At 47.6% G+C, this 23,777-nt stretch overlaps 2 protein-coding genes across 6 annotated transcripts in view; one reads left to right on the forward strand and one right to left on the reverse strand.

The window, feature by feature from the left end:
• Positions 1-1,543: 1,543 nt before the first annotated feature.
• LOC132974966 (uncharacterized) lies at positions 1,544-17,474 on the forward strand. The gene is made up of 6 exons (XM_061039348.1): positions 1,544-1,923; positions 6,324-6,759; positions 8,985-9,060; positions 10,106-10,184; positions 14,250-14,364; positions 14,712-17,474. Exons 2-6 carry the CDS (start codon positions 6,364-6,366, stop codon positions 15,081-15,083), a joined length of 1,038 nt encoding a protein of 345 aa, XP_060895331.1. The 5' UTR covers positions 1,544-1,923; positions 6,324-6,363; the 3' UTR covers positions 15,084-17,474.
• A 54-nt stretch (positions 17,475-17,528) lies between these two features.
• The window catches only part of herc1 (HECT and RLD domain containing E3 ubiquitin protein ligase family member 1), a 65,754-nt gene continuing 59,505 nt past the window's right edge, over positions 17,529-23,777 (reverse strand). For all 5 annotated transcript variants that reach the window (XM_061038931.1, XM_061038848.1, XM_061038762.1 and 2 more), the window contains exons 74-78: positions 23,694-23,770; positions 22,432-22,684; positions 19,711-19,863; positions 19,171-19,476; positions 17,529-18,118 (exon numbers count right to left, since the gene is read on the reverse strand). In XM_061038931.1, coding sequence (XP_060894914.1) covers positions 17,933-18,118; positions 19,171-19,476; positions 19,711-19,863; positions 22,432-22,684; positions 23,694-23,770 — 975 coding nt within the window. In that variant the 3' untranslated portion in view covers positions 17,529-17,932. The remainder of the gene's footprint in view (positions 18,119-19,170; positions 19,477-19,710; positions 19,864-22,431; positions 22,685-23,693; positions 23,771-23,777) is intronic.

Raw genomic sequence — 23,777 nt, forward strand, 5'->3', positions numbered from 1 at the left:
GTTTGACCTGATAACTGCTCTCATATCTGGCAAACTGAGGGGCGTCCAAAACGGCCGTGTGGGGGTCGCCTTAAAACCACCTACCTTCTCTGGTCCAAACAAATCCAGAGCATTCAGGACCAGAATCTAAAGTTAGAAGGAGGACATACTGGCTGCTGCATTGTTGTCAGAGAAACCAGCACTTCAACATAGCATGTTTCCTTAATGTCTGATCATATAGTAAGGTTAATTATGATAATATCTCAGGGTTGGCTGAGGCGGTGGGAGAGGGGGCCCCATGTGAGATCATCTGTCCATGGGCCCCACAAATCCTGGAGTCGCTCCTGCTGATATGAATTCAGCCCCTGAGTGAACAGAGCTGTGTGTTAATTCCTCTCTGTCTCATTTTACTCCTTACACTCCTGAGCCTATCAGTTATCCAGAGCATAGCCTGATCCCCCTGCACCGGCGATGACTTGCACTTCCAGCCTGACTAAACCCGATGAACCCTCGGGAGTTGGAGTGTGTCTCATCCTGTTAGAGAAAACTTTATACTGGATTTTAAAACAATGACTCTTTACATGCAGACTCTTACTGAAGCTGAGTCATTCTTCTCTGCAGGATGTTTGATCAGTTTGCACTTTGTAGCAGAGAGAATCGCTCCCGTGATTCCCCACCAGCCTCAACGTCATCTTTTGTAATTGTTTCAGCTTGAGAGCCCCCTGGTGGTGGAATGTGCATACTGTGCCTTTAAGAATAAAATCTTGGGCCACTGGAGTTAGCCTAGCGGTTAGTGCCAATAGGCTAAGTGCAGTTAGCATCGTTAGCACCAGTGCTAGTTTGGTTACGTCTGCCATCGCACAAATCTCATATAAACTAAAGTGACAGCGTCGCACGATGACGTCACACGGAGGAGAAACCGGCGCACAGCGTTACGTTACAAGAACTAAACTCTATTTTCCCCGTCTACACAGAAACACCTTAAACAGAGTTTCATGATTTAAAAAAAAAGTCTTAAAAATGATCAAAATGCTCGAAGTTCAACCAATCAGGGCGTGAAAAACATCAACCTATAAAATCAATAACAATCACAAATAAATAACCTCTATTATAACCTATATATTATAGAGGAGTGTTTGATTTTAACTTAGTGTCTCTACATCACCGATTATTATTTATTTATTTTTGTTTGTTTGTTTTATGTGACCAACACGGTAAACTCGTACACTCCCAGGGGGTCCTTAAACGCAGCATTAATTACTCTTTCCGCTCCTCACGTGCTGCACTGCGGCTCTGATCCAATCAGAGGCCTTAATTGAAGGAACACGGACGGTGACGCGGCGCCGGGTGTCGTCATCACGATCACGTTTGTACTTGTTATCCAGCCTGCTGTATTTGTTTGTCCGCGATAATAATTTCCATTTCAGTGTGACACCACTTCCTGCTCCGCCGTGTGTGTGTGTGTGTGAGAGAGAGAGAGAGAGAGAGAGAGAGAGAGAGAGAGAGAGAGAGAGGGAGAGGGAGAGAGAGAGAGAGAGCGAGAGAGAGAGGGAGGAGAGGAGAGTCTGAAGCCCCGCCCCTCTCAGACACGTTGCCCAGGGAGAGGCTGCACGGGCTGATGAGAGTCCTCCCCGCCTCCCCGCCCGCCCGCAGTCTGCTCGGTTCATGGTTTCACTCCATCATCGGCGCACACACACACACACACACACACACACACACACTCAAACACACACACTGCTGCTGCTGCTGCATGTCCTCAACTCACCGAGCAGGACGTGAACACTCGGTGTGTCGCTCTGCAGCTCACACACCTGCCTCCGGACTCACCTGGATTTATCCCACGACTTTTTAATTTAAAAAGGAGGAGAACTACATCGAGCGCGTGGTGTCGGAGAGGATGTTTGCGGGTTTCTGTCCCGCACTCAACAAACCCAACCGGAGCCGGTAAGTTCCCGCAGTGTTTTCTTTCTTCACGGTCCTGTGTTTGTGTGTTTCTGTAGACAGGTGTGTGTGTGTGGATATCTCTCTTTACTGTCAGTGTGTGTGTGTGTGTGTGTGTGTGTGTGTGTGTGTGTGTGTGTGTGTGTGTGTGTGTGTGTGTGTGTGTGTGTGTGTGTGTGTGTGTGTGTGTGTGTGTGTGTGTGTGTGTGTGTGTGTGTGTGTGTGTGTGTGTGTGTGTGTGTGTGTGTGTGTGTACATGTGAAAGAAACAGGTCCATGTGTTTGGATGTTTTCTTACATAATGTGGGATGACCTGCCCAGTTGGAAGAAGCAGAGGAGGTTATTTAATCCACCGGCCCGTGGGTTCTCTCATTCAGCTGTGTGTGTGTGCTGGGATCAGGCTCGTGCACTGGTTACACTGGGACTTTAAACAGCAGCTGAGAGCACGCGGCTGAAGCTGGGAAACAAATAATGAGGTCATCACTCGAAAGTCTCCAAATGTAGCGTCAAACGGAATCTGAAGTTTAACATTTTAAAGACGATTTTAAATCTTCTGTTTTTAGCAGCTTCAGACTCTCCACGAGCTGCTAAAGAAACAGAGAAGTACCATCAGTGACGAGGTCATGGTGGAGGGTCGAGTCCCAGTGAGTGACAGGGGCGCTGCCGGGTGTTTTTGGGCCTCAAACTACAGACCACATCCCAAACTACAGACCACATCCCAAACTACAGACTACAGACCACATCCCAAACTACAGACCACATCCCAAACTACAGACTACAGACCACATCCCAAACTACAGACCACATCCCAAACTACAGACTACAGACCACATCCCAAACTACAGACTACAGACCACATCCCAAACTACAGACCACATCTCAAACTACAGACCACATCCCAAACTACAGACTACATCTCAAACTACAGACCACATCCCAAACTACAGACTACAGACCACATCCCAAACTACAGACCACATCCCAAACTACAGACCACATCTCAAACTACAGACCACATCCCAAACTACAGACCACATCTCAAACTACAGACCACATCCCAAACTACAGACCACATCCCAAACTACAGACTACAGACCACATCCCAAACTACAGACTACATCTCAAACTACAGGCCACATCCCAAACTACAGACCACATCCCAAACTACAGACCACATCCCAAACTACAGACCACATCTCAAACTACAGGCCACATCCCAAACTACAGACTACATCCCAAACTACAGACTACATCCCAGACTACAGGCCACATCCCAAACTACAGGCCACATCCCAAACTACAGACCACATCCCAAACTACAGACTACAGTCCACATCCCAAACTACAGACTACAGACCACATCCCAAACTACAGACCACATCTCAATCTACAGGCCACATCCCAAACTACAGGCCACATCCCAAACTACAGACTACAGTCCACATCCCAAACTACAGACCACATCCCAAACTACAGACTACATCTCAAACTACAGACTACATCCCAAATTACAGACTACATCCCAAACTACAGACCACATCTCAAACTACAGACCACATCCCAAACTACAGTCCACATCCCAAACTACAGACCACATCCCAAACTACAGACTACATCTCAAACTACAGACCACATCCCAAACTACAGACTACAGACCACATCCCAGACTACAGACCACATCCCAAACTACAGACCACATCCCAGACTACAGACCACATCCCAGACTACAGACCACATCCCAAACTGCAGACCACATCCCAAACTACAGACCACATCCCAAACTACAGACTACAGACCACATCCCAAACTACAGACCACATCCCAAACTACAGACTACAGACCACATCCCAGACTACAGACTACAGACCACATCCCAGACTACAGACCACATCCCAAACTGCAGACCACATCCCAAACTACAGACCACATCTCAAACTACAGACTACAGACCACATCCCAAACTACAGACCACATCCCAAACTACAGACCACATCTCAAACTACAGACCACATCCCAAACTACAGACCACATCCCAGACTACAGACCACATCCCAAACTACAGACCACATCCCAAACTACAGACCACATCTCAAACTACAGGTCACATCCCAAACTACAGACTACATCCCAGACTACAGGCCACATCCCAAACTACAGACCACATCCCAAACTACAGACTACAGTCCACATCCCAAACTACAGACCACATCCCAAACTACAGACTACATCCCAAACTACAGACTACATCCCAAACTACAGACCACATCCTAAACTACAGACTACAGTCCACATCCCAAACTACAGACTACAGTCCACATCCCAAACTACAGACCACATCCCAAACTACAGACCACATCCCAAACTACAGACCACATCTCAAACTACAGGCCACATCCCAAACTACAGACTACAGTCCACATCCCAAACTACAGACTACAGTCCACATCCCAAACTACAGACTACAGTCCACATCCCAAACTACAGTCCACATCCCAAACTACAGACTACAGTCCACATCCCAAACTACAGACCACATCCCAAACTACAGACTACATCTCAAACTAAAGACTACATCTCAAACTACAGACTACAGTCCACATCCCAAACTACAGACTACAGACCACATCCCAAACTACAGACCACATCCCAAACTACAGACTACATCTCAAACTACAGACCACATCTCAAACTACAGACCACATCCCAAACTCCTCCCGGCTTAATGACTGAAACCACCAAAACTCTAAAATGCAGAAGATGATGATAAAGCTGTGATCACTTTGTCTCCTCGGCTTCATGCGTCAACTGTTTAATCTGTTTGGAGAAGAGGAAAATTAGAAACAGTGGATGTTGTGTTTACTTACAGATTTGATTGAATGATTATCAGAAGAATTTACTTTAAAAATCGATTAGTTCCAGTTTATAAGAGCGTGATTTAATAACACCCGGTCAGTTCCTGTCCCGGTGCAAATAAAGTCAAGGAACAATCAAACGCCCCAGAACAGTAAATTAAACGCAACCTTTCGCACACACTGCGTTTAGGAGGCGAAGAAAGACCAGCACGCCTTCTGACGGTCACCTCGCACACACCTCGTCTGTGTCGAATCAAACGGATGATCATGAAACATCACGACTTGTTCTGCTTCACATTTAACTTTAGAGATTTGGCAACAAACGTTTTCCTCCCCAAAAAACTCCACAGCGCTGGACATCAGTCAGCTGCAGCGCACTGGAGGAAGCTCAAGCTCACGTTAACTAGCAGAAATGAAAGTCAGCTGGACGGGCGCCGTCCAACACGGATCAAAACGCAGCACGGACGCTTCAGAAGAAACTCGGAGCGAACATTCTGTCATCGCTGTTTGAGATGACAGATTGTTCGCAGACATGTTTTCTTGCTGAGAGTGCGACCCTGCTCTCCGCTCTGTACCGCGCGCCGCCACTGAATCTTTTAGTGGAACGCAGAACTGGACTGTAGCGGACTCCTTTCACCCCGGGAGATATGTTGAAAGAAAGCAGGAAGAGATTTAAAGGAGCAGTATGTAACTCTGACCCCTAGTGTTTAAAATGGGTACTGCAGTCTAAATTCTAAACCTTGTAGAGAGCTGTCTTCCCCCCCTCCTCTCTAGAGTTGATGCTCACTCAGGTCACCATGTGGTGGACACTGAAGCTTCAGTGTTTATCCAGCTCTGCATCGGTCTGTAAACCTTTCTGTGTTCTAACCTCTCTCCATTTTTCAAAAGCATCTCCAATATTGATCCTAGTTTGATTCAATTTGAAATCTATTTTTCTAACCTGTCTCTCTCTCTCTCTCTCTCTGTCTCTCTCTCTCTCTCTGTCTCTGTCTCTCTCTCTCTCTCTCTCTGTATGTCTCTCTCTCTATCTCTCTGTATGTCTCTCTCTCTCTGTATGTCTCTTCTCTCTCTCTCTCTCTCTGTATGTCTCTCTCTGTCTCTCTCTCTCTGTCTCTCTCTCTCTGTATGTCTCTGTCTCTCTCTCTCTCTCTCTCTCTGTATGTCTCTCTCTCTCTCTGTATGTCTCTCTCTCTCTGTATGTCTCTCTGTCTCTCTCTCTCTCTCTCTCTCTGTATGTCTCTTCTCTCTCTCTGTATGTCTCTCTCTCTCTCTCTCTGTCTCTCTCTCTCTGTATGTCTCTGTCTCTCTCTCTCTCTCTCTCTCTGTCTCTCTCTCTCTGTATGTCTCTCTGTCTCTCTTCTCTCTCTCTGTATGTCTCTCTCTCTCTCTGTATGTCTCTCTCTCTCTGTATGTCTCTCTGTCTCTCTCTCTCTCTCTCTCTCTGTATGTCTCTTCTCTCTCTCTGTATGTCTCTCTCTGTCTCTCTCTGTCTCTCTCTCTCTCTCTGTCTCTCTCTCTCTCTCTCTCTCTCTCTCTCTCTCTCTCTGTTCAGCTCAGTGATGCCCTCTGCTGGATGAGATTGTAGCGCCAACATGTCGACCTCAGACTCTGATTACTCCATCGACTGGCTCGCCAGCGACGAGGACGACTGCGACAGCTCGAAGAGTTCAAGTCCTCAGCACGCGGAGGAGGAGCCGCCTGCTGCCCCCTCGTCATCGTCATCACCGTCAAGGGAATCTCCGAGCAGCTACTGTCACTGTGGAGCGGAGCAGAGGAGAAAGAGGAGGAGGAGGAGTGACTGCAGGGACTTAGACTCTGACTCAGAGTCCGCCTCGGTCAGTCCGGTTCAGGGATTCACGTCTGTGTGTGCTCAGGCTCCTGTGGGGGCGGAGCTTCGTTTAACCAGGAAGAGGACTCACAGCTCCGGTGAAGACGGCCTCTGTGCGACGCCTCAAGCAGACACTGAAAATGAACGTTTCTTCCACAAGGTGAGAGCTCCAACACTGAGGCGTGAAGACTCCTGACATGTCTTTAAAAACACGGACCCTGTTTTTATCCTCTTTTGAAATCCACAACATAAAGATCTCACAGCTGAGCAGAAAGTATAAACCCTCGGCTGCTCTTATTGGCCGATGTTGTTGATAGATGTTTAACAAAGGTGCAGAGATTTGAGTATGAGCTCCATGCATCGATCAGGAGATGGTTTTTAAAGAATATTAATGCAGTCTCCATGGAGTCAGAGCGCCCACTGCTGGACCGTTTGTCCAGCAGAGGGCGCTCTGACTCCATGGTTTACAGTCCTCTCAGCACAGTCTGCAGCACGCAGAGCAGAACGTCACAGCTGAGCAGACGTTAAACCGCTGTCGAACTTCAGAAAATCAGAGGAGAGAAGGTTCATCTTTCTAATCCAGGCCTAAAAAAATCACTAATACTTTCACACTTCAAAAAACTTCCTGATATGTTCAATCTGAGCGTCATGTGTGACCACAAACAGCTGAATGTTTCTCTCTTCACCCGGAGTTTCTCCTCCAGCCTCCTCGTATTTATTCTGCAGAAAGTCAGAGTGAGCTGATGTGAGAATTCAGGAGTGGAGATGTGAAACCACCATATCTTTACATAAACCATATTACTCTCACTCTTCCTTCCTGACTACCATCTGTGTGTACTTCAGTTACAGACACAGCCTCCACTCCTTTGTTTGCTTTCAGCTGATTTAAAAGTTCTCTCACACGTTCTTCTGTAAAGGTTGTGAATGAAAAAGCATTCTCTCTCTCCCCCCCTCCTCTCTCTCTCCCTCTCTCTCCATTTCTCTCTCTCTCCCCCCCTCTCTCTTTCTCTCCCCCTCCTCTCTCTCTCCATTTCTCTCTCTCTCTCCCCCCCTCCTCTCTCTCTCCCCCCTCCTCTCTCTCTCCATTTCTCTCTCTCTCTCCCCCCCTCCTCTCTCTCTCCCTCTTTCTCTCCCCCCCTCTCTCTCAGATGTTGTGCGGCCTCTCCGCTCCGTGTTTTTGTTCTACTGTTGTAACTCTATGTTTAAGTTTTGACTTTTATCTCTTAATTGTCCCTTCGACCACGTTTGTCCTCACTCAGCAAAACTTACATCATCTCGTGACGTCAGAGGATCAAAAACCACAATTTAAGAACCGTCATTAAGCGTTACTGTCATGACCAGGACTTTCTCTGTGACCCGTCTAATAAGGACTGCTGCAGGTCTCAGACTGCTGCAGGTCTCAGACTGCTGCTGGTCTCAGACTGCTGCTGCTGGTCTCAGACTGCTGCTGAAGGTCTCAGACTGCTGCAGGTCTCAGACTGCTGCAGGTCTCAGACTGCTGCTGCAGGAGGTCTCAGACTGCTGCTGCTGGTCTCAGACTGCTGCAGGTCTCAGACTGCTGCAGGAGGTCTCAGACTGCTGCTGCTGGTCTCAGACTGCTGCAGGTCTCAGACTGCTGCAGGTCTCAGACTGCTGCAGGAGGTCTCAGACTGCTGCAGGAGGTCTCAGACTGCTGCAGGAGGTCTCAGACTGCTGCTGGTCTCAGACTGCTGCAGGAGGTCTCAGACTGCTGCTGGTCTCAGACTGCTGCTGCAGGTCTCAGACTGCTGCAGGAGGTCTCAGACTGCTGCAGGAGGTCTCAGACTGCTGCAGGAGGTCTCAGACTGCTGCAGGAGGTCTCAGACTGCTGCTGAAGGTGTCAGGGAAAGTGGTTTCTCTATAAACTGAGACGTTAGATGAGAGTATCTGCGGGTTGGCATCAAACGGGGAGCTGCTGCTGTCACGGCGTGTAAGAGGATCTGATGGTGCCCATTTTCATGCGGCGCTCACGTTTCTGTCGGAGACGCTCGAGGACGGAGGGGCCGGCACGTGTGAAGCTGTCGATAGTGATCGGGTTCTCGATTAGCCTCTACCAGCTGTTAATGTGGCCTCTTATTGAACGCCCTGTGGACGCTTACCTTCAGTGTTAATACTGAGGGGGAGGGGGGGAGGGGTCTAATGGTGTCAGACAGAGCGGCTGTAAATGGACAATCAGACAGTTAAAGCTGTAAATCAATAAAACCCAGAGAGAGAGATAAGCTGTAAATCACACACACACACACACACACACACACACACACACACACACACACACACACACACACACACACACACACACACACACACACACACACACAGCTGTGGATGTTTAACTAACCACTCTCTCTCTCTCTCTCTCTCTCTCAGTGCTCGGAGCTGCAGTGCTACATCGCGCCGCTGTCGTCCATCCTGCAGGGCCTCAGATCAGGAAGGTACTCTGAACGTAAGTGTCTAATCTCTCCCCCAACACACACACACACACACACACACACACACAAACCCACGTGTTGCTTCACTCACTCACGCAGCCCTGCCGCTTATAAAAAGTTCTTGTTTTTGTTCACAGACTCGCAGTAGAGTTCTGAATCAGCTCTGGTTCTCTAATAAACTTTTCTGGTAGATTGTAAACAGAGCTCTCTTTCTCTCGGTGAAATGATGGCGTTTGTTCACCTCATTCTTCTCTGTGAAGTTTGAACATAATCGTCAGAACTGAAGACGTTCAACACTTTTTCAAGTTTTTAATTGTTAAATATGTAATTTAAATAAGTCATGAAAAGTTCATCGTTGTGAGCTCAGTTTATTCCTTTGATTTATAAAAACACGACTTTAACAAATGTTCATTTAGTGATCACAAAATCTGAGACTCCACAGCAAGAGAGTCCTGGAGACGGCGTGCAGACTGAGCGTGCACACACACACACACACACACACACACACACACTGAGAGTGCAGACTGAGCGTTAGCGCTGCAGCACACCTCTAAAGTGAGACGCTCAGAGATGACAGACGGCGTGCACACAGAGGTGAGATATGAGCTGAATGTCTGCACCAACACGCAGTCAAGATAAATATGTGAGCGGTAATTAAAGCCCGATCGGATCGTGATTAAAGAGTTTTTATTTAAATCAAACCTCCTCAGAAGCTTCAGGACTGATCGTCTGCAGGCTGTTAGAGACGTTTCATTTTGACGTTCAGTTTGAGCATCCGGCAGGAACGAGAGCAGAGAAGTTCTTCTCCCCTCAGATACGACGACCTGGAACTCTGACAGTGAAGCTCGAGCTGCAGCAGGAAGTCTGCTTTCTTTTTCCTTTTTTTAAGATTTATTTTTGGGCTTTTTGTGCCTTTAATGGAGAGATAGGACAGATGATAGAGTCAGAGAGAGAGAGAGAGAGAGAGAGAGGGGAATGACAGGCTGGAAAGGAGCCACAGGCGGGATTCGAACCTGGTTGTCAGTTCTCACAGGTTTTCTCTCTTTTTGTCGTCTGCAGGTCTGAGCAGCTTCCAGGAGAGCGTCGCCATGGACCGGATCCAGAGAATAAGGGGGGTCCTTCAGAACCCACACGTCGGGTAAATACCTGAGAAACTACTTCAGCCTCTTGAGCAGCTCCATGTTTCATCTTTCTGATCAGATCCTGAATCAGCTGTTAGCGGTCTAGAGTCCGGATTAGACCTGGGATCAAGTTAGTCTGTGTAGGATTGAGGTCATTAGATGGGAAGGACACTTAGACTACATCATGAGGACTTCATGCACTCAGAGGGGTAGGGAGGCCGGATAGGATACCCCCCTGATGGAGTCTAGACCCTGGTGGTGATACCCCCCTGATGGAGTCTAGACCCTGGTGGTGGTGGTGATACCCCCCTGATGGAGTCTAGACCCTGGTGGTGGTGGTGATACCCCCCTGATGGAGTCTAGACCCTGGTGGTGGTGGTGATACCCCCCTAATGGAGTCTAGACCCTGGTGGTGGTGTTGGTGGTACCCCCCTATGGAGTCCAGACCCTGGTGGTGATACCCCCCTGATGAGTCTAGACCCTGGTGGTGGTGATGATACCCCCCTGATGAGTCTAGACCCTGGTGAGACCCCCCCCCCCAGCTAGTCAGTCCTCATTGTTTATTGTTGTAATAAAAACGTCTCAGGTGTGTAAACTGGTTCACGTGTTTATTTATGAGACTGGTTTTCTCCCGGGTGGTTTTTCTCGTCCTGAACTCTGGACGACCTCCAGGAAACGTCACGCTCATGACGGAGCACATTTCAGACGGCGGTTTTGGTCTTTGAAGTGGACTTGGCCAGAGGGTTTTTTTTTTATTAGACAAGAAGAATGAGCTCCGAGAAGGTCCAACAATCAGAGGAAACATTCGCAGGTCGTTTTTGTTCACCGTGTGATTTAAACGCAGACAAAGAGGCGGAGCCGAGGCGTTACATCCTGACTCACAGCCGCAGCACGCCAAGAGCTCGCCACACGTCTGTAATCATCTGCGCTCATTTTAATCATCTTTAAGGTAGACGTTAAATTTAAAAAAAAAAAGAAAGTTTATTGAAACCTTTAATCGTTTAAAATGATTTTTCCGTTAACGTCCAGACCTCGCTCTCTCGTGGTCAGATGTATCAAAGACATCCTGAGCGAGAGAATAGCGCCCCCTGTACTTTACAGAACCAACATGTCTCTGCTCGCGGTGCTTTTATTGTGAAATGCTGCTTGACCTTCATGAAGGTACTTCCTGATCGCTGTGAGAAAAAAAGGTGTTACGGTTTAAAACGTGACCATGTTAACTGGTGACTTTTAGCCGGACGCGTCTGTGGTTGTCATGGTTACAGCAGACGTTGAAGTCAGAAAGTGTCCAAACTAATGCGGCTTTGTTGTAATTTTTTTATTGTTATGTTAAAAATAACAAACTTATGTGTCTGTAACCATGACAACCAAGACGCATTCGGATGAAAGTCGCCAATTAACACGGTCACTCTTTAAACCGTAACACCGTTAAATTTGAAATCGGTTTAATAAGGTTTATAATTAACTGAATTTAACGTTAAGAACTTTGTTAACGGATTAATGAATTTACATTTTGGATGAAGTGAGCTCGCCGCTGTACACGCCCACCTGTCACTCAACTCAGCCACCACAGTAATTATGCAAATTATGTAAAACGTTCTGCTGGTTTTGAGGAGGAAACAGAACACTTCACAGACTCTGATAGTAACGTGGGTCTTTGTTTTTATACAGAAGAGCGTCGTGTAAACGGGTTCCGTTTGTTTTGTTTTAAAGTCGATCCTCGGTACCGACGTCAGAGATTATATAAGAGTGACAAACTGCAGCTAACGAAGAACAAATGGAGCCAACATCAGGAAGCATTCAGCGTGCTGCACACACACACGCACGCAGCGAGGGCGACACACAGGACTCCCTTCTTAGAGTTCATCGTCACCATGGTGTAGAAATGTGTTTGAATGTGGTCAGAGTGTTGTATGAAGCAGCAGTGACCTCCGTCGTCCAATCAGGCGTCTCTGCTCATCAACATAGTGTGTGTGTGTGTGTGTGTGTGTGTGTGTGTGTGTGTGTGTGTGTGCGCGCGCGTGTGCGAGAAGTCCAGTTAGCATTGTTAACACCAGCGCTAGTTTGGTTACGTCTGCCATCGCTCTAATCTCATGGAAACTAAAGTGATCGCACGATGACGTCACGCGGAGGACAAACCGGCGCTCAGCGTGACGTTACAAGAACTAAACTCTGTTTTCCCCGTCTTCACAGAAACACCTTAAACAGAGTTTCTGAACATCTTCACCCTGGAAGGAGTTTAGTAATATTTAGGCCTGCAGTCTTTGGTCAAAACGCAAAGAAAGACACGTTTAACAATACCCGCCTACGTGTGGACGAGGCCTGAGTTTGAGGGATCTGACCGGATCGTAAATCCGACAGATTGTGTTTGTGTTGAAACCTCGTTCAGAAGTTATAACCACGATAAATGGCTCCTTCCTCTCAGACGAGTTTGATTTACTGTCAACAGAAAGCTTTCAGGGAGAGAGAATAAAGACATCAAACATTTTTATTACAAAAACACAGAAAATAACTCTGAAAAGAAGATGTGGAAAGTTTATTCTGCTTGATATTCACTCTGCACTGTAACGGGTCAAAGAGAAAAAATAAAGAACGTCTGAAGAAGCTTTGAGTTCATAAAACCCCGAGTACACACACACACAACAGTACTGTGTGTGTGTGTGTGTGTGTGTGTGTGTGAGCAGTGGGCGGGGCCTAAGCCGGCGCTCCAGGGCTTACTGCTCTATTTATAGCCTGTGAATGGAACGAGGATGGCCCCCCCCGCTGCTGCCACGTGTGGGCTGTGTGAGACTGTGTGTGTGTGTGTGCGCTGTGGTCACATTTCTCATGGACCTGAACATGCTTCACTCGCCTCCACGTCATGTGACGCTCTCATGTGTGTGACCAGATAGTATCACACAGGCGGGGAGGAATGCACACACACACACCAGGCCTTTATATCTGTTCAGTCTTTGTGCTATTTCATGTCGTCCACCAATCAGACGCAGCGGCTCGTCGATGTGTCTGCAGACGCTTCATGAGGATTATGTAACGACCATTGGCGAGACATCCCTAAGCCATCTGATCAGATTGTGTGTGTGTGTAGTGGTCTGAGGAGATAAATGACCTCACCTCAGTTCGTTATCACGTGTTTCTAAAACGATACAGCCTCTGTTACTTTAATGATCAATGGAAGATAGAGAGGCTGTCTTTATTACGTTGCCAACGTTTCGGTTCTGAAACGGGTCGTAAAATGACCCGTTCTTTGTCATAATCACATCAAAGTTTAAAAACCTGGCGTCATGACGACCCTGCTCGGCACACGGCGCTGCAGATGAGTCAGATCTTTTGACCCTTTGGACAACCAGAGTCCTTCAGATCAGCAACATGTAGCTGATTACAAACGACCACTGACCAGGAGATGTAAACGTTGAATGTTTCAGTCGTTTCCTGACCAACTTTGGTTCCTGCTTCTTCCATGTTTTTTTTTGTTGGTTTCTTTGAGAGTTCTGAGATGAAGAGTTCAGACGGGAAACGTTCAGAGATCAGAGGCGGAGCTACATGTTCACAGAAAGACTGATGACGTCATCATTCATGTTAAACACTAAATGATAACGTGTTAATTAGGATCGACTGATTTTTTTAGGCCGATACCGATACATATATACGATATATCAGCCGATATCTTTCTCAGATCTATGTCCGATCTTTAGAGATAGATAGATTTAGATAAACACATTTATTGTGTTGCAGTTATCAAACAGTTGTGTTCACCGCTCGACACTCTGGAGAGTGATGATGCTTGTTGTGATCCATATAGCGCCCTCTGCTGGTGAAAGAGAACTGCTAGTGTAATACAATGAAACTCAAATTAAACGCTATTTGACTGGTGACAAAAATCAAGTTATATCAGTGATAAAATCAGCCAGTACTGATAGAAACTGGATATGCTGATATTATCGGCGGGCTGAGTTATCGGTCGGGCTGAGTTATCGGTCGGGCTCTGGTGTAAATGAGAATAACTATCTTTCAGGTTTCTCTCCTCAGGAATCTGTTGGAAACTGTTTGAAACATTACTCTAATACTTATATTTTCTCTTGTAGGCGACGCTTCTTCGGCCTTTTACTGAAAATCGAAGAAATGCTTCAGAGTTGGTTTCCTCACATCAAATCGAACGTGACGCAGACGGACGGCGGCCCGGCAGCCAAGACGCTAAAGGTGAATATGTTTCCTTTATTATGTCAGAGTGTAGTTATGATCATCTGGATGTTTGGGACCTTCAGTTTGTCAGCGTGGGCTCAACTTGAGCCACAAATCTGCTCGACGCTGTCCCAAAGTTTATAAGCGTTTAGATTTCCTGACTTCCCTGAATGCATCGGAAACGATCGATCCGACCCCCATTCATCAAACAGTTTAGAAATAGTTTTCTTCTCCTGACAAATCTCGACTTTAATCTGTATCATAACGTTATCTCTACAAACTTCAGACCCGTGTCCTCATCCTCCTGTGTCGTCCGCGCTCTGTTGTGTTAATAAAGTTTTGTGTTTTGTGTGTCTCCTCTGCAGCCGCCTCACAGCAGTGCCTCCCCTCGTCCGCCCTCGTCAGAGTCTCCTCTCGCTGCCTCTCACTCCTCCACCAGCCTCAAATGGCTCCACACGTCTCCCATCTGCTCCGTGACGACAACTGAATCCATGCTCGCCCGGCCCCCCCCCTCCCCTCGGCCCGCACGCTGCAGCCCGGAAGCGACCCAGGACCACGCCGTCTCCTCCACCTCAGAACTTGACTCCGAAACCCCTCGCCACCTCCCTCCTGCTCCTCGAGTGAGCCGGGGGCCGCCGCCCTTTAAGATCATCTCTCCGTGTCTGGAGCGCCTCCTGCAGGCGAAGGAGAGCGTCGTCGTTCCCCTGGCGGCGGGGGAAGAGGGGTGGATGTCGTGAGAGGAGGCGGGTCTCATGGCGTGGGATCATTCAGGACAAACATGGCTTCCACTCAGTCCGACTGAGACACTAAAGGCCTTAAACAAAAGCATGCTTCAGAGTCTTCTACTTCCTCTTTTCTTTTTTAATCTGTAGCTCGCTCCGGGGTCAGGATCGCCATGACGACCACGAAGACTCTGAATGTGAAAAAAAAAAAAGACAGGACAGGACTGCTGTTTTTGTTTTGTCGTGCGAGGAGACGTTGGACCTCCTGAGTCGGTTGGATTTGATCTTGTAGCTCAAAATACGATGTTGACAGAGCGAACACTTTTGATACCATGTGTTATAAAACGATGAATCTCTGTTGCCATGACGACCATCGTCTCAAAAAATAACAGAAGCTTTAAAAGTCGGGGCGTATTTTGAAGCCTAAGCATCAGACACAGAAACGATGAACCTCTAAATTATACAAACACATCGGCAACTTTTCAGTTTCGCTAATTGCAGACATTGTTGTCATTTTTACCCGACCGATAAATCAGCCCGCCGATACTAACGGCCGATATCAGCATATCCAGTGACCATCAGTATCGGCTAATTTAATCTCAGATATGCGCTTATATAACTCGATTTATTCACCAGTCAAATAGCATTTACCTCTTTCACCAGCAGAGGGCGCTATATGGATTACAACAAGCATCATAACGCTCCAGAGTGTCGATGCACGCACATGCTCAGTTACTTTCCAGTCGAGTGACCATCTTGTCTTCATTATAAATCTTTTCCACAAGTGTTTGATAAACTACATCTGAGGGATGAATGCAATAAATGTGTCTATATTTATTTATCTCTACAGATCTGAGAAAGATATCGGCATCTGATTTTTTTTCTGTCCCTGAGATCAGTCGGGTTGTATTTTTTATGACCTGAAAACAGTAAACACACTCTTGTGCGCAGGACTTCTGTTTTTGTTGCCGTGGTATCAAACGCGTATCCATACGGTTCATATCCTGACCGAGCGTCCGCTGCACGTCGTACGAGGAGATGTTTGATTTCCGGACCTGCACACTTTTTTTTTTTTAACAGACCCCTCTACCTCAGGCTGGAAACAGAGCAGAGCTGTTTGGTGAAAAGTGAGAACTTTGACGGGAGCGGAGATGGTCTGGAACTCTTGTGAGAATGATCCGGCACAATGCATCACAAACAACAGAATCTACAAAACACTCGAGCACTCGTACGCGACCGGCACACGTGAGGATATATAACGAGGTCAACATGACCGCAGTGAGGCCGTCGTCTGCGCTCGTTCTTTGATGAAGGTTTGGTGTGTTTGGAGTTTTACGCTGACTCATCGTCTGTGATTAAAGATGATGTTGGGGTGTCCCGCCCGTCCCCGCTCAAGATGTTTGTTTCTTATTTTTTTTTAATTCATAGAAAATCCAAAGCAGGGCGGCCACCGCTCGTTAACCCACTTCCATGTTTTTATGGTTTATGGTCACAGGAGGCGACAAACAGATTCAGATTTTAAACTCTGAGGGGAAACCAAACGAGGACTTTTCTCTCCGGCCAAAGTTAAATAGATATCGGTGCTTTTATCGTTTCTCCTCAAACTTGATCTGAAGCTGAAGTCAGTCGTGTAGATTTCTCGAACAAACCTAAAAGCTGCCGCAGCGACTTCCTCAGCCTCGTATCGTGGTCGCTCGATGAGGCGCTTTGGGATTAGCGTAGTTTCTTTAAGTCGTTTATTGGAAAGGTTAGCGAGTTGCGTTCCCGCCTCAGGATCTGCTGTCCAATCACAGGCGGGGAAGCTGCTTGTTTTACATCTCTGATCACATCGTTTTCACGCTTACCGTCCGTCGGCGCCGCTTGCTTCCACTCTAGACAATGCTCGTGTTTCCACATCACGCACTCTCTCCGCAAGCGTGCCAGCAGCGCCGCTACGCTCTGCTCCGTTTCAAATACGCTCAGAGTCGATCGACGGAGCACGCTGCAGGCTGGACAGGAAGTCAGATGAGGAAACCCAGCGTGTCCGGTCAATTTCAAAATAAAACATATATACGGACTGAAGATCGTCACTTTATCAACATGACGTTAAAACAGGCGCCGAAAGACAAAGCTACATCGTTAGCACGTTCTCTTTCTTCCCGCGTGATCTCGTGAACCCGTGAGTACAGCTGGGCGTGGCGCTGATGAGACGCCGCTCGCTGAGGACAGACACTGTGGTGCGTTCACTGTAAATGTAAATGTGAGCGTTGCGAAATCCCAACCCGCCCTTTCACCAACAGCTCTGGCCGACACGAGAACACACTCTGACCTTCTCTTCTTGTACATCGTTTCTCACTTTGTATTTCCTCCTCTAACGATGGCCTTTGTGATATTTTGTACATCTGAAATAAACGTGATGTTTCTGAACTCGTGTGTGTGTCTCTTTAAATCGCTCACTCTGAAGAAGCTCACACTCAGACGGACTTCTGCAGCATTTATTGTTGTTTTTTCTGTCTGCTTTGGGAAACTCGGCATCGGCAATGAAAACAATAAATATGGATCTTATGCAAAACATTTTCCTAATGAAGCATTTTACACAATGTACAATGTTGTAGCTCGCCCACCACTCACTCTCTTCTATACACAGTTCAGACAAATAAACAAAGCTCCATGCACAAACCCTGAAAATGGGATGTGGAGTAATGAAAAAAAAAAAAAAAACGCTAAATGCACTCCTTCTCGTGTGGATCTTTGTGTCGTTTAAAAATCAACCACGGGGAGAAATGAAACGTGTGCTGAAAGGAGATAAAATCATTTAAAAAGTGGCCTGTCTGCCCGTCACCAGTTCCCTCGTCTGTGTGTGTGTTGTGATGAGAAGCTCCGCCTCAGTAGTCCGTGTCGGAGCCCTCGGCGTTGTCCACGTTCCGTGACAGCATGTAGTTGTCCATGTCGATGGAGCGGCAGTTGTTGATGGCGTAGCGCAGCCGCTCGGCCATGACGGCCTGACTGGAGTACGGAGGCAGACGCAGCTGGAAGAAACACGTCTGAGAGGTGGGGAGGCTGTCGTACGGCTGCACAGAGGGGACACACAGAGGACAGGGTTCAATCAAAGGTCAAAGGTCAAAACGTGCAGCCGGGCGGGCTGACGATGAGCTTCAAACATTCTAGAAAAAAATCAAACGACGTCGACACGTTTGGCAACAAAAATAAAAGAAACCTAGAAACTTATATTCACTCATTTCTCGTTTTCAAAGATGGCAGCCAAACTCCTGCACAGCGTCTAAATCTGCACCCGCACGCTGTCATCACGTCTCTGTACGTTCAGATTCTGTGGCGGCGTGTTATCGGTCTCTCAGTCTGTGAGGTCACCTTGCATTTCGCCGTTGCAGGAGCATGACCCCAAAAACAGTCCAAAGGGGGACACTTCCCCCCATTATCCATTAACGACATTTAGATTTATGGCGAAACGTCACAGCGGCGTAAATATGGCGGCTTGAAACAGCGGTCTGAACGGGGCTGTTCTAAAACACGCGGTGAGCAGCCGGTGTGAGGTCATTAACACGAGAAAGATTCTCTGGAAACAGAATCGTCTTTTTTTTTTTTTTATATTTTCAGTTCAGACGCAATTTTGAGAACAACCGCCGTGGCGTGAGCACAGATCCACCAAAACAGCAAAAAACACTGTAGTATACACGCCAGGCCAGTAGATGGCGGTGTGCCTTCGATATGAAACAACACGAGCACGCTTACAGAGCGCCGAGGTGTAAACAAACAAACAAACAAACGTTTGTGTGGACGGGCGATGAGGTGAGGTCGTTACTCCGAGTGACCTGAAACTACAAACAGAAAATATTTTTACAGACAGAAGTCAGGAGTCGGCCATTGTTGTTGTAGTCCATCTACTCGCTCACGACTTAATGACAGGAAGCGTAACGAGCATGTGTGAAAAGGAGGAGCTGAGTTAATCCAGTTTACACGACGACGACCGGGACGCTGCTTTGCGTTTTCATGCAGTGTAAACGCCGTTGCCTGAATCAAACCGTCTGTTACATCACTAATCTGAAATCCTCTCTTGCTGACTGGACGCCGCTCGTTAATGTGTCTGAGCTCCTGCCGGACTCACCCGGTCCACCTTCATGATCTGGAACCTCTGCGAGATGTCGGCCGTGTTGGCGGGCAGCCTCGAGCGTCCGGAGACGAAGCGCATGAAGAGGACCCTCTCCTCGTTGGAGAACTCCTCCAGCGTCTGCCAGAACCACTGAACCAGCGCGTGCTGCTCGTCCACCTCCCGGTAGCGCACCACCTTCTTCAGCACGTCGCAGCAGATCTCCGGCATCCCGCACACCATCTGCTCCAGCTGCTTCGCCGTCAGCAGGGAGAGCAGCGGCACGGGGACGATCCACGACATGCCCTCACGCACCGCCGCCACCTGAGACACAAACAGGAAGAGGAAACGGATTAATAATCATCTCTGACGGAGATCCAAAGATCAGAGAGAGTCGTGTTAGTAAACAAAGTAAGACGAGACGTTTGACCTTTGACCTCCAACACCTCACCTGTCTGCTTCTTTTCATTCAAAGATCGAGACTCAATGTTTGTATTTAACTGTTTTGTTTGGTCAAAGAAATAAACAAACAAATAAATAAATAATTGAGAGTGTGACCTGGCGGTCGATCTCGTGCAGCCGGTACTCGATGGCTCTCTCCACGTACTCCTTCCTGTTGGAGAACGTCAGAGGGATGCTGTTTCCTCCGGGGATGATGGGAACCATCTTTCCGTCCGCACTCTGCCCGACAAACGAATCCAGAGGAATCATCTGGAAAACAAACAAACAAACAATTAGAAAAAAATGTGATTTTCAAATGATTTAATACGCAGTGTGTAGGTTCAGCCACCAGGGGGCTCTCAATCAAAACAAAAACAAGATGGAGCTGTTTTTAAATCCAATGTTTAGTGAAACATGAAACATAAATATTTAAATAAAAGGTTTTTATCTGAAACAAATCTTCTCAGTGCAAAAGACTCGTGCTGCATTCATGTGGTGTCGGACACATTGGAAAAAAACAGATTCCAAACTGGAGAATAAACGTAAACGCCTGCTCATGTTGAAACATCCACTCAGGAAAGAATTAGGTGCCATCTGTCTCCATATTCATCATCAACATGGAGCACTGGCCGCTCGCTGTCCAAAATGCATCCATTAAATACTTCATGCTTGGCTCTGTGCTTTTATTTTGAAGGTGGGAAAACAGAAGTGTGGTGCTTTTATTTTGAAGTTGGGCAAACTGAAGTGTGGCGCTTTTATTTTGAAGGTGGACAAACTGAAGTGTGGCGCTTTTATTTTGAAGGTGGACAAACTGATGTGTGGTGCTTTTATTTTGAAGGTTCTCGGTGAGCTGAACAGAGTGTTTCGATGGTGTTGTTGATACAGGTCAAAGGTCAACATTTATTTATGCACCGTTATCTCAAATGCTGACATTGCCGTGACGATAGATTTGTGATTTATTACTGCAGGTATGCCTCTGGTGAGCTGACAGCCCGCTGCTCATCACGCTGGCAGATTTATCGGGTCCACTTTGGTTTTTTTCCGCTGTCAGACAAAAGACGTTTAAAGTTACGATGCCACCCACAGCATCCAATCAGCAGCTCCGAAGTGTTTGCAATACTTGTCATGGCTGTGTTTAGAAAGAACTACCACGCACCTCGATCTCTTACACGAGCTGTGATTTAAGTATTCATTTATTCGCTGTCCTGGCGGCGTTTTAAGACCTCGGTGGGACTTTTGACGGCTCGTCTGGAGGAATCTAAAACCCGAGACGACGGAGGAGCAGAACACAACGAGATTCTTTCTCTCTCGTCTTTTCATGCCAGAGCAGCAGATGCGGCCCCCTCCTCTCCTCCCTCCGCCTGGCTGATGAAGCCGGCCGTGGCAGTGTTGTGGCTCCCGCCCCCCCCTCAACCCCACCCCGCCCCGCCCCCCCCTCTCGCTCTACAAGGCCGGGAGCGGGGCCAAGTCTCCAGCAGGCAGGATGTGCTGCATCAACAGCGGCCCTGGCATTCCTGCAGGTCGGGGCTTTACAGAGTCGGGGTTGTGTGAGGTTGTTTGGACAGAAGAGGGGCTGCGGGATGTGTTAGCTTTCTGATGCGGGGGGTGAGGAGGGGGCTGTGGTTGTATCAGAGTGGATGTATCAGTTGAAGTTTGGGCCACAGACTGATGTTGTATCAGCCTGGGAGAGGAACAGCGTGTACCAGAGCCTCGCTTCAGCTCCGTGTTTAACCCTTTACACCCCACAGCTCTCTCTCTCTCTCTCTCTGCATGTTTCTAATAAGCTCCACGAGCAGAAACGTGCTCAAACTAGGATCAATATTGGAGATGCTTTTGAAAAATGGAGAGAGGTTAGAACACAGAAAGGTTTACAGACCGATGCAGAGCTGGATAAACACTGAAGCTTCAGTGTCCACCACATGGTGACCTGTGTGAGCATCGACTCTAGAGAGGAGGGGGGGGGGGGAGACATTTTTATCAGTGTCGTCTAAGTCAGGAATGTGAGCTCTCTGTGGTCTGTAAACAGAATTCACTTTCAGTAAATCACATGATTGGCTGCTGCTGCTGGCGCTCAGTGGGCGTGGCCTCGGCCCATGACATCACTGTGAGTTAGCGCCTGTTTGTGGCGGCTCAGACGGCCTGTGGGAATAAAAACAGGCTCAGAGGCTCGAGCCGCCTGCTTATTATCTGTGTGTGATTCTGATGACTCAGACGTTCTCACGCAGGACGAGGCAAACGCCGCGTCCACGCCGTCAAAACACCCATTAGTCCTCCTGTGAGGTTTCAGTGTGTGATGTTGTCAGAGAGGAGATTTAGCGTAAACACAGTGTGATGTCAGGACGCTGCGTTGGCGTAACTGCTGTTTATTAAAGAGGAGGAATGACGCTCGTTCAAGTTTTAAAAGCAGGAAAAGTTTCTGAGGAAGACGCCAAAGACAACATCATAAATCCCACCTTTGTGTGCACACGCAGGCAGCTGGTGCTTTTATTTTGAAGGTGGACAAACTGAAGTGTGGTGCTTTAATTTTGAAGGTGGACAAACTGAAGTGTGGTGCTTTTATTTTGAAGGTGGACAAACTGAAGTGTGGTGTTTTTATTTTGAAGGTGGACAAACTGAAGTGTGGTGCTTTTATTTTGATGGTGGACAAACTTAAGTGTGGTGTTTTTATTTTGAAGGTGGACAAACTGAATTTTTTCTTCAGTGTCCTTGCTACAGGTCAAAGGTCAACATTTACCTGAGAGGTTCATCTCTCCTCTCTCTCTCTTTTCTAACCTTTAAGTGGAGAGAACGCACATGAATGATCATCATCATAACCAGGCATCGTGTTCCATTCCTCACCTCATGGAAATTATCCTCGGTGATGCCGCTGTCTTCAATGTGAAGAATGCTTTTGAGCGTCTGCACGTACAGCAGGTCCACCTCCTCCAGGTCCTCCAGCAGCAGGGGGATGCAGCACAGCTGTTTCCACACCAGGGGGGCCAGGTGCAGGTCCAGGGGCTTCTTGGTGCGGATGGCCACGCCCATCAGGATGCCCAGGAACTTAAACTGCAGCATGTGCTCGTCCATGCAGGAGGACGGGTTCAGGAGGAACCTGAGAGCATGACAGGAGGCGGAGACAGTGTCAGTGAAAGAGCTTCAGGCAGCTTTTAAAAGCACCAACAGAAATCAGAACTTACATCTATTTAATGTCCCGTGTGTGTTGAGGGTGACGTTAGCACATGCATGGATGATTTGGAGGCTTGGAGTATGCTACATCAGAGTTTAAAGAAGTTCTTTCCAGAGCTCATCAGACTGTTTTTGTTGTTGTTTTGTCGGCCTGCATTATCAGTGGATACTGGGTTTGTTTCATTTTAACTCCCTGTTCAAACGTCTTAGCCTCACATCCCTGAACCGGCTACATCAGACGGTCTCGTGTCCCACCCGTCCTCCCACATCACTTTTAAAGTTCTTGTTTTTGTGTTTAGAGCGGTGCACGGTCAAGCTCCGGCTTCCTTCACTGAGAAGGAACACCAGCAGGTCCCTGAGGTCCTCTGACTAAAGGAGACGAAGCCTTTGAGGTTACAGCACCTAAACTTTGGAGCTCTGTGGACCCTTTAAAGAACCCGTCTGTTCAGACTCTGGTTGTCCTGTCCCTCTGTTTGTTTTAAACGTCTCTGCTTTTTCTAACCTTTTATTGTGAAGCACTTTGTGACGTCTGCTCTTGAAAGGTGTTTTATAAATAAACACTTTACTTACTTACAGACTCGACGATTTTCAAACCTTAACCGATTTAAAAAAAGACTTTAGGACAGTTTCAGCTGATCCCAAATCTCGCCTAGAATCACCTGAAGGCTGCTACACACCAGACTGACAACAAAGAACAAGCTGTGACACAAAACGGCCGCCGCGTCGGGTTCTTTCAGCCGCTGTCGGGCAAAGAAGTCAAACTGTTCACACAGAACTGCCGATTTGTTTGGGGAGTTTGCCCATGAGCTCGAGGACCCTCACTGACAGCCCTGACAAGCCCCGCCCCCTAACACTCGGCTCTGTGTGTAACTAGCTCAAGGCCCCAAAATTGGTTTGTTTACAGGCTCTACATGTCCCCTCCTCGTCTTCCTCACCTGTCTCTGTTGTAGCCGACCTCGGCCGTGGCGTTGGGCGAGGGGATGAGCAGGTCGACCACCCCGGTCTCCAACTCCTGCAAT

The sequence above is a fragment of the Labrus mixtus genome, chromosome 1, assembly GCF_963584025.1.
Source record: "Labrus mixtus chromosome 1, fLabMix1.1, whole genome shotgun sequence".
Lineage (NCBI taxonomy): Eukaryota > Metazoa > Chordata > Actinopteri > Labriformes > Labridae > Labrus > Labrus mixtus.

Coding starts and splice junctions, on each gene's coding strand:
- LOC132974966 (XM_061039348.1), top strand. CDS start 6,364: ATGTCGACCTCAGACTCTGATTACTCCATCGACTGGCTCGCCAGCGAC. Junction 6,760..8,984: donor ATGAACGTTTCTTCCACAAG/GTGAGAGCTCCA, acceptor TCTCTCTCTCAG/TGCTCGGAGCTGCAGTGCTA. Junction 9,061..10,105: donor ATCAGGAAGGTACTCTGAAC/GTAAGTGTCTAA, acceptor TGTCGTCTGCAG/GTCTGAGCAGCTTCCAGGAG.